The sequence below is a fragment of the Glycine max genome, chromosome 2, assembly GCF_000004515.6.
Source record: "Glycine max cultivar Williams 82 chromosome 2, Glycine_max_v4.0, whole genome shotgun sequence".
In the NCBI taxonomy this organism is placed as follows: domain Eukaryota; kingdom Viridiplantae; phylum Streptophyta; class Magnoliopsida; order Fabales; family Fabaceae; genus Glycine; species Glycine max.
In genome coordinates this window covers 7777367-7788842 of record NC_016089.4, presented here as the reverse complement: position 1 = coordinate 7788842, position 11476 = coordinate 7777367, and the positions used below count along the sequence as shown (strand labels likewise).

General features: G+C 31.3%; 1 protein-coding gene across 1 annotated transcript; it reads left to right on the top strand.

The window, feature by feature from the left end:
- The first annotated feature begins 4799 nt into the window (after positions 1 to 4799).
- LOC100306409 (alpha-amylase inhibitor/lipid transfer/seed storage family protein) lies at positions 4800 to 5608 on the top strand. The gene has a single exon (NM_001251472.2). It carries the CDS (start codon positions 4862 to 4864, stop codon positions 5147 to 5149), a length of 288 nt encoding a protein of 95 aa, NP_001238401.1. The 5' UTR covers positions 4800 to 4861; the 3' UTR covers positions 5150 to 5608.
- The last annotated feature ends 5868 nt before the right edge of the window (positions 5609 to 11476 follow it).

Below are 11476 nucleotides of genomic sequence, written 5' to 3'. Positions count from 1 at the left end.
AAAAAAATAAAATGTCAAAGTTGTTGAGAAGATGATTCAATCATTAAGATGTATTTTCTTTTAATGAAGGGTATATTTATAAAAAAAATATTATATGCCCAAGAAAGTTATAATGTAACCAAATGTGAAAATCTTTATTTCCGAGAAAATATATTAAGACTACTCAAACATATTTTGCACATTTCTTTGAATTCATGATTTCCAATCATCATGTTTCTCACAAATCATGATTCCCATGTATATAAAAATTTTCGAACTACCAAATGCCCCCTAAAGGACACATCAATATGGAAGAACATATTCCCAATGAACTTAATAGTGAAAGTTGGAGAATAACCTCTCATATTCTCCTTTCCCAAAAAATAAAAAAACTTCTAATATTCTTATGGGAATATCACTTTCCATCTCTATTTATGAAAATAAAAATATAGAAAAATATGATAAAAAAGAGAGTTATAATATTTTCAAAAATAAATAATACTCTAAGTGATTTAATTTTTTAAAAAAATAGTATTTGTTTAGGATGGTTGTATTTTTGGGTTTCAAATGCAATTTTAAAAACAAATTTGTGACAAAAATGGAGGTGGAATCGTTTCTAAATCATTTTTGAAACACTTTTACACCCATTCTCAAAACTAAGAAAAAATATTTTGAAATTGGTTTAGTTAAAAAAAAAGCACACATTTCTCACATTTGACCATGACACTTTTTGTTATCATCACGGTTACCACAATTACTATCACCATCATTGTCATTATCGACACTACCATTGTCGTCACTACCAATATAACCTCCATCATTGTCATCACCTCAACCACTACCATCGTCGTTACCGATATTATCATCATCACCATCACCACCACTATTCGTGTCACTGTCACTATCATTATCATTATCACTACCACCACTATAAGTGCTACCAAATCCACCACCAATGTTGTTGCAACTACCACTTGGTGCCACTATCAACACCACTATCAACTACCATCATCACCGCCACCGGCATCATCATCACTATCGGCATTACTATCACCACCATCAATGTTACCACCATCGTCATTGTACCACCACAATCACTACCAACAATACCACTTTTGTCATCGCCACCACATTCACCACCACATCCTCACCACTTTTTGCCACCATTACCACCGACATTGCTACAACCACCACCACTAATACCACATTTGTCATTGCCACCACTAATACCACCGTCACCACCACCACCAACGTTGCCACCATCAACACCACCACCACATTGTCACTATCACCATCATTTACATTGTCACCACCATCAATGCCACCTCTACCACCATTGTCGCTATCACCGCCACCTCTACCACCATTGTCGCTATCACCGCAATTATCACTGATAAGTTGTCATTACTGCTAACATCACCATCATCGTTATTACCACACAAAAATATTCTTAAACTAATTGCGGGTCTAAAAATTTTTGAAACTAAAACTAAAAAGAGTTGCTAATTTTAAAAAAAAAAAAATCAATACTCAAAACTAAAAACCACCCCAACCAGCCCTTAAACGATGAAAGATGCAATTAAAGAAGTTTAACTCAGTGACGGACCTACAACCAGTCGAGGGTGTGTACTTGCATCCTTCATTTTTTAAAATTCATCAAATTTGTAAATAAAATCTTATATTTTTATATTTTATTTCATTTATATTTATATAATTGAACTCATTGATTTTATTTTTTGTAATTTGCACCTACTAATTTAAGGTCTTGGATCACTGGTTTAACTACTTAGTTGATTTTTAAATTATTTGAATTTTTAAAATAAATCCTTAAACTTAAAAAAGTTTTTAATTAAGTACTTGACGAAACTTATGAGTCTTGTATCAAAATGGTGTATTTTTTTTATAAATTATCAAAATGGGTAGATTTTTTAAAAATTACGAAAAAATGAGTAAATCGTGCTTCCAAAGAATAATATCAACGTTAAGAAATCATTCTTCCAAAGACGATTCACTTTTTAAATTTTTGTTATTTTTCTTTTAAAAATTTGTGGTGGTTAAAAACTAACACAAATTGTTTGTTCTGCTGCCCCACAAAATGTGCCGTATCTTTTTATTTAAATATGTAACAAAAACTAGAAAAGCGAAATCATCTCTGGAACCACGGTACGGTTTATTCGTTTCTGTATTTTTTTTAAATTTACCCATTTTGATAAGTTATGAAAAAATTGTATCATTTCGATACAAAAGCTAGACACTGACAACAGATCGATGATGAAACAAAAGTCATTCACTCAATTAAAAAATTTATATGATCAAGGACTTTTTTTTTTCTTTCAAAATTTGGAAGTTATTTGAATTAAACAATTTAGAAATCAATTAAATAATTTAATCTAAAAAACAATAAATATATAAGAAGAATAAAATACTTGAAATAGTAAATTTAAATCTATAAAAATAGAGAAAACAAAATACAAAACTCAAAATTTTTGTTTATAGTTTTATGATTAAATTATTTTTTCATTCTCTAATTTGATCTGGGCATCAAATTTTGTAGATTTAATTTGATTATCTAATTTTAAAAACATTGAAAAATATGTATTTTTGACAATTTAAAATTAGTTAGTAACGATTTTAAGTTATTATAAATTAAATGTCATTTTTTATTATCGTTAATCTAATTTAGATGGTATGATCAAATTAAATCATTTTAAAAAAATTAGAAAACCAAATTAAAATTTAAAAAATATTAAAAATCAAATTAAATTTAAAAATAAATTAGAGAATAAAAAACTAATTTAAATCAAAATTATCAGAAAATACATTTGCACACGAATGAAGTTCCACCACAGCACAGGCAGGGCCGTGTCTACCAATTCTAGGTTCTTGGGCAAATTTTATGTTGAGTCTATTATAATATAATTTATGAATCTATTTTTGTTTTATTTTGCCAAAATCTTAATTTTCTTTTCCTATTTTTTAAAAATTTACAATTTTAATTTTTATATTTTTTAATTGAGACATTGTTTTCATTTTTTAAAAAAATCATCATTTTAGTTCCTATATCTAAATTATTAGTCATGTGACATAATTTTTTTAAAATTATTTAATCACTAATAAGTTTAATTTATTAAAAAAAATAATTAAAAAATATATAGTCAAAGTTTGAAATTATTCACGGAAATTAAAATTATGATTTTTTTTTAAGTTGGGGGACAAAATTTCTCAAATAAAAATTAAAATTATGAATTTTTTAAAATTAAAAGACAAAAAAATTCAATTAAAAAATAAGAAATTAAAATTACTTATTTAAAAAAACAGGAATATGAAAATTATATTTATTATTTTTAATTAAGATTTAATAATGAAATAATTTTAATATCTCATTCTATGATGATTCATTCCATCATTGTCTTAATATTGTTGATATCAAATTGAAAATAAAAATAATTTTAAAAATTTTCTCTTGACAATTATAACAATATTTATGTATATAAATATTTTTAAATTATGTAACTTCACTAATAATGTAAGTACTTATAATATAGTAAAATTTATTATCAAATAAAGTAAAAAATAATAAACCTACACGCAAAAACTAAAACATCAACCACATAAATTTGTGGCTGCCTCATTGGCCTTGCGGCAACACCGCTGGTTAACACAAGTATCGGTATCACTCATGTAGATATATATATATATATATATATTCATGCATTTATTGTTATGACTTGTTATATACTTGAATTAGTTGAATACATGCATTTGTACCAACTATGCTGGTTTCCGATAAACCAATGGTTGAATAGTCATGACAAAAACATCTAACAGCTTCGGTGTCTACGCATAGTTCTCCCCTGACAGCGATCACATTAGGCACTACAATTTTTTATATTATTTTTATAATTTTCATAATAAATACTTATTTTTTTAATTAATATTTTTAAAATATTAGTTAACAAAACAGATTACAAACCATATGTTTTTGTTAATTAAAGAGATAAAAAATATATGTTAAATAATGTATTGTTAACCATACTTAGGTGAAGATTTACTTGTTACACTCAATTATATCATCGTATAGTCACACTCTATCTATATGTCTTTCTTTTTTTGTTTTACATTCGTGACACCTAAGTATATTTATTATTTTATGTGACACTAATGTTATAAATAGAGATCTTATATGTGTATTTTGCAATATTCATCATGTGGAAAATTAAACTGAAACAGATTTCATTCTTCATATTCTGTATCTTCTTCGTCAATTAATTTTTTCTTACCTTTAGGCTTTTATTTATGGTTTCTTATAATAATGAGCTTGTTTTTTACTTTTCTTTTTCTTGAAGTAGTATCTCTAATCACATTTAAGAAACAAAGAACCTCATTAATGAAGAAAATTCAAGACTTAGAAGTTATATTAATTATGTTAAACGTTCCACGAATGCTTTTATTTATATTTTTTTCTTTCTTCATATCACGTTATAAAAACAATTTTATTTTATGCATATTTTTTTTTCTCTCACTAATATTATGGATGTCTATGATACGTTTTTGGTTACTAGTACTACCACGTGGGTAGCTGGTAGGTAACACGACCCTGATTAAACATTTTGGGTGGTCCATTAATTAAGTCCAGATGATAGTAGCCACTAGAGTTAATGCCACAACTTCGCGGTGTTGTTAATTCAAAATAATAATTGCAGCCCAACGCTCGTTCGATAGTGGGGACATTGGCCATTTACTTCCCACCCATAGAAAGCATTATTATTAATTGAAACCAAACCACTAACCAGACCCACTTATTATATATATAAACGTGCCACAATTGCACATTTTCATCACTTATTAATTGTGTTAAGAAATTTAAGTGAGGAGCTAGAGAATGATGATGAAGTCTGCTATGTGTGCAGTGGTGGTTGTAGCACTTCTTCTTCTGGCGGAGGTGGGGCCCATGGCTGAGGCTGTGACATGCACCCCAACAGAGTTGAGTCCGTGTCTTCCAGCAATCACTTCCGGTGCTAAACCTTCCAATGCTTGTTGCACGAAGCTGAAGCAGCAAAAACCATGCTTATGTGGCTACCTCAAAAACGCTAGCTTGAAGCAGTATGTTAACTCTCCTAATGCCCGAAAAACCGTTGCTTCTTGTGGGATTCCCTTTCCAACTTGTTAATTAATTAAGCCTTCTTATAATTAAAGTGTGGGATATATATATATATATAGATAAACAGTTTAATTTATACACACTTTGATCCTACAAAGCATCTTGACACAAGCATTCAATAGGATTTCACCACTTTATCGCAACATTTTAACATGATGCGGTAATAAAGTAAATTCTTGTTGAATATTTGGATAACGATGTTATATACTCATAGTTTGTGTGTATAAATTAAACTTATATTTATTATTTACTCTATATATGTCACTCTACGTTTGTGTGATATATTATACAGTTAAGTATTTAGCTATCTTTGAATATGTTAAGGATGATCATATCAGATAAAGCTCTCTAGAGTTGAATATGACCAGTATACATGTTGTATCCAGGGAATTATATGTGTTAAGAGCTATAAATAAATAAATAAATAAATAAATAATGATGTTCTAGAGTGGCGTATATGTCCTCTCATGTGTCGGCGTTGTTAACAAATTTATAGTTCGTTTGACATGAGTACTCGTTTCACGATTTTACGAGGGTGAACGTACCTTAAAAATATGTTGGAGGAAGGATCATCTTTGTAACTTTTAAGTTAAAAGTAATTTTGAGAGGTTAAAACGGTAATCCAAACACAGGTTTAGTTATAAAAAAATTAATTACATGTTTAACTTTCTTAAAAAAATTAAAAAATTAAAAATTAAATTTATAACATGTCTAGATGAAGGTAATCATCTAGATGCACGTTATAACATACTGTATGTTGTACCAAACAGAGAATTAATATTAGACAGGATTATCAATTTGTTATATAGGAAATAGTAAAACAATAAAGAATATGGAGATAATTACCTTTTTTTACGGTAATGTTTTAACATGTACTAAAAAAATTGTCAAATACGGAGTAACTTTTGTAGCTACATTAAATGACTGTAAAATATTTTCAAAAGACAGCATATAAGCGGTTTAATCCATCAAGAGGGGAAAAAAATCAATTTCATCTAAATAAATAATATTATTTTTTTATATAATTAATCGCTTGGTTGAATAACAATATTGTTAAACTATTAATGTTAAGAAAGTATGAACAAAATATAAATTAAATTAATATGGTCAAAGAATTACCAAACTTATGGATCAAGGTGTAAAATTATTCTAAAAAGTCTTGAGTTCATCACGCCTTCAATTAATAAAAGATATTCATTATTTATATATGATCAAACACGTGGTAATTAATCATCTGATAATATTTAAAGCAAATAAAGTACATCTTAAAACACATGGGTGACAAATCATTTATTTCCAGCTTCACATTGCCTTTGTCATTCATCAAAGGTGTCACTTTGACCCTTTTAATTAAGCGGATGTGAGCTTTGATGATGCAATCTTACCTCACAAAGGCATTGGATAGAAGACTCCAAGTAGATTGGGTCAGAGACCCATGGGAAAACCCTAGGATTCTCATAAGTCTTAGGGTAGATTTCGAGCCCATTGGCTAAGTATGAACTCGTTTATCTTTGTAAATATTAGAATAGGTTTTTCCTTCATTTAGACCTTGTATTTTGACCATTCTAGTAGTATAGGGTTTTAGCCTTGTATTTCGAGGCATTTTGAGTAGTCTTTGTAGTATGAATTTTTTTTGTATTTTCATGTATTTTGTCATGGGGGTGAGCTTAACTATTATAGGGGGTGTGTAGCTAATTAAGCTCTATCTTCTCATCTCAAGGAGGTGAACTTAGCTATTACAGAGGTATGTATAGCTAAGCTCTAGCTTCTTTAGGAATCTTCTTAAGGAAGCTTCTCAAGGAGGTGAGCTTAGTTATGAGAGGGTGTGTATAGCTAAGCTCTAGCTTCTCAAGGAAGTTTTCTCAAAGAAGTTTTCTCAAGAAAGCTTCTCAAGGAAGCTACCTAGTCTATAAATAGAAGCATGTGTAACACTTGTTGTAACTTTGATGAATGAGAGTCTTGTGAGACATAACTCAAAGTTCAACTTCTCTCCCTTTTTCTTCCTTCAATTTCGTGCTCCCCCCTCTCTCTTTCTCTCCCTCTTTCTTTTCCTCCATTGAAGCATCCTCTCCAAGCTTCTTATCCAAGGCTCATCTTGGTGGTGAAGCTCTTTCTTTCATGGCTTATTCCCTAGTGGATGACACCTCCTCTCACATCTTCTCCTTTGTCTTCCACTGCATTTCCATGGTGGAAAATCACCATTAAAGGACCTCATTGAAACTCAAAGATCCAGCCTCCGTAGAAGCCCCACAAGCAAGCTTCCATCAAGTGGTATCAGAGCACAAGAGCTTCAAGTAGGTGCTCCTTAAACCTCTATTAATTTTTTTGCTTTACCTTCTCTTCCATTGTTGTTTCTTCATTTTTCTCCATGTATCTCCTCACATGTCTTGTGCTAAATGTTGTTAATATAATTCTTTAGAGTTTCCACCAATTAAACTTCCTATAGAAGCTAGATTTGATTTTCTATGGTTCAAATTTCTTGTTCTTGTTCTTGAACCATGAATTGTGTTGAGTTTAGGTTCCTTTGAGTTTTGTCTTGTTATTTTTTGTGGCTGAAACATAAACCATAAAATTCTTACAAAAATATTAAAGTAGAAGAAAACCTCAAAAATCTAGAGTGACTTGTTCACCTATTATAATTTTATCATAGAAGTCATGTCTAGTCATGAAACTTGTCATATAAGATTTCTTATGTTGTGCTGAATTTTATTTTCTTGTTTCTTTGTCTAACTCATTTGTTCATGAGTGTATGAAATTCTTTTAGCCTATTATTTGATTTGAGTCAAATCTTTCATGTTAATTAGTCCTTAACATGTTCATGCAAAATTCTTAGAGAGTCTTTGATTGTGAAACTTTTCTTGAACTTTTAGGTTTCCTTATGATTGTGTCTATTGTGAATTCGAGTTTTGGTGATTGAATTGTTGGCTGAAATGTTGATCCTAAGTGAATATTGAACTCCTAAAACTGTGGTAAACAATACTAGTGAGTTCAACACACATAGGAAGGTTGAAAGTAAGTCCAAGGCAATCAATATACCATGCTAAAAAAAATCGCTGGTGCTGGAAGCTTGGACATACAAACTTGTAAAAATTATTGAGAATTGGTTACTTTGAATTTTGAGATGAAATGTTTACTGAATTTTCTAGACATATGGGAAAAATTTATAAAAAAAGAACCAAGTGATTTGGATAAAAGGAAAAAATACTAAAAATCACACAAGTTGGCAGAAAAATCAGTATCCAGGAAAAAAAAGTGAAAGAGAAGTGTGCTTGTTGTTTTGCCTCAAAATTTATTCTATAATTGGTGCCTATGTTATACCAATCTTAGTTCCAAAATTTCAATTGAAAATTACTGTGAAAGCAAGTGCCAAAGCTAGAGGTTTGTTGAGTCTTTTTTTTTAATAGTTTTACTCTACTTTAGAACCATTCTAAGTTTCTCTTTGAGTCCTAGCTTGCTTCTATGTCCTTTTCATTGCTTTAACTGTTGAGTAATCCTTGAAAAATTGTCTTGTTAAAACTCCATCGGCTTAGCTTTCATTTCATTTTTTTTGGTCTTTGGTTATTGCTTGTCTCTTTGTTTCCTTGTTTGTGGGTTGCCATATAGGGAATTGGAAGGAGGATTGGTGCCATCCCTTGAAGAATTTGAGTCAAGAAGAAATGGGTCAACCACTTTAAGAGCTATTAGACTAAGAAACACTCCAAATTGAGTGAATTACCAAAGAGAGAACAAACACCAAAATTGAGGACCGTTTTGTAATTTTGTAATTTGCAATTTACTTACCTTCATTGCTTTCAAGTTTTGTAACAAAAAGGTCTTTCATTGGAAGTGTGTTGGGAGCCTCCAATAGGTTACCAAACTTTCATTTTTGTGTAATAATTTTAGGCAATTTTTCCTTAGGATAGTGAGTGTTTTTGTTGGAAACCTTGAATGTGGTCATCCAAACACTCTTAGGATTCGCCTAGTTTACAATTCTTGCTTGCTTTCATAGCTTATTTTCTTTACCTTCCATTGTCAAACCGCCTAGATAGTTTTCCTTTTACCAATTAGTTTTTTACCTTATCTTTCACACTTCTTTCAGTTTCAACCATAGTTTCTTTTACCTTTTGTTTTCAAACCTCCAACAAGAAATAACTACAACTTAGGAACCAACATGAGTCATCATTCATCTAGTGTTAATGGAGAGGGTACTAGTCATAAAGACCCTTTATTTAGAATCTTAGATGAGTTGAGTTCCCTCAAGTTATGGAAAGAAAAACAAGAGAGAAAAGAAAAAGGAAAAAAAGAGTGGAAGAAATAAGTCAAGATGAAAGAAAGAAAATAAGAGAGGAAGAAAGAAGAAAAATAATGAAAGAAATGAAAAGAGAAAAACATGCCTCCTATAGTAGTCATAACTCTTGCAAGAGCCTAAGTGAAGAACTTCATGACTATTACGAAGGAAGGCATAGGTCACATCTTAGACCTCACTCCCATAGAAGAGAAAAGGAAAGAAAGCCTAAAGAGGCTAACATTAACCTCTCATACTTCCATGGGAAGGACAATGTAGAGGCTAACTTAATTTGGAAAATAAAGGTAGAGCAACAACTTAAAAAGAAGTCTACATCAAAATCTTATGACTCTCACTCTTATCTAAAGAAAGATCAAGGTCAAGGCATCTTAGGGGTGACACCTTCTAAGCCCAAAGATGATAAGGGGAAGACAATAGAAAAGCAAGCCCCTAAGGCTAGTACGCAAGAGAAAACTAGCTCTATAAAGTGCTTTAAATGTCTTGGAAGAGGACACATTACTTCTCAATGCCCCACTACAAAAACCATGATTATGAGGGGCCAAGACATTTATAGTAGCCAAGATAAGGCTACTACTTCACCTTCCTCTAGTGAAAGTGAAAAAGTAAAAGGAGAAGAATCTAGTGAAGAAATCTACCCCCAAGAAGAAGGACAACCATTAGTGGTTAAAGAGAAGTGTAAGGAGGTAAGTGTCTCCTCCAAGAGGTTAGCTAAGAAGGAAACTCATTTTACAATAAAGACAAACATTAAAGAAACTTTTCCTCTTAGACAACCTCCACATTTTCTTTTTTGTAAAAAGGCACTTGCTAGCATTGTCACACCTCTTGGGCTTGAGTTTATTCCTCAAGTAAAGAAGTTGTTGGATGAATGTTTGGTTTGCAAGAGCTTAAATCCTTGTGCTTTGTTGGTGCCCAAAATAGGTATTATTAGGCACCAAGTCCCTAAAATAGGTGGTATGATGAATGTTTTGAGTGGTGCAACCCTCTTTTGTAAAATCACTCGTGCAACTAACATCTTCATGGTGTGTGTATATAGGGACCCATTAGGTAGGTTTGTTCTTATTTTTAGTTTCAATACAAACTTAGGTACTCATATGGGACACCTTAGATTTGTCATACTTTTTGGTAGGAATAATCAATATGAAAATACAGAAAAAGGTATGTTTTATTGCGTTACTTTTCTTAATTTTTCAAATAGTGATCAAGGGGTTCCCATGAACCCTAAGAGAATAAAGGTCATTCCTGAGTGGCCCACTCCACCAAGTATAAGAAAAATTTGGGGCTTCCATGACTTAACAAACTTTTACAAAAGGTTTGTCCCATATTTTTCTATACTTGTAGCATCACTCATTGAGTTGGTGAGAAACCATGTTCCTTCATAGGAAGATGCCCAGGAAATGGGTTTTCAGACCTTACCTTACTTCAACATACCAAACACCACTAATACATATGTTTTTGTTCTTTTTACAGGTGTTGAAGGAAGGAGCCCAGAGTATAAAGAACCTCAAGATTTGAGGTCAAATCCTCTCCAAGGTGGAGGGAATGATGCAATCTTACCCTGCAAAGGCATTGGATAGAAGACTCCAAGTAGATTGGACCAGAGATCCAAGGGAAGGCCCTAGGGTTCTCATGAGCCTTAAGGTAGATTTCGAGTCCATGGGCTAAGTATGAACCCGCTTATATTTGTAAATATTAGAATAGGTTTTTCCTTTGTTTGAGCCTTGTATTTTGACCATTCTAGTAGTATAGGGTTTTAGCCTTGTATTTCGAGGCATTTTGAGTAGTCTTTGTAGTAGAGATTTTTTTTTTGTATTTTCATGTATTTTGTCATGGGGGTGAGCTTAGCTATTATAGGGGGTGTGTAGCTAAACTCTAGCTTTTCATCTCATGGAGGTGAACTTAACTATTAGAGAGGTATGTATAGCTAAGCTCTAACTTCTTTAGGAATCTTCTTAAGGAAGCTTCTCAAGGAGGTGAGCTTAGTTATGAGAGGGGTGTGTGTAGCTAAGCTCTAGCTTCTCAAGGAAGTTTTCTCAAGAAAGCTTCTCAAGGAA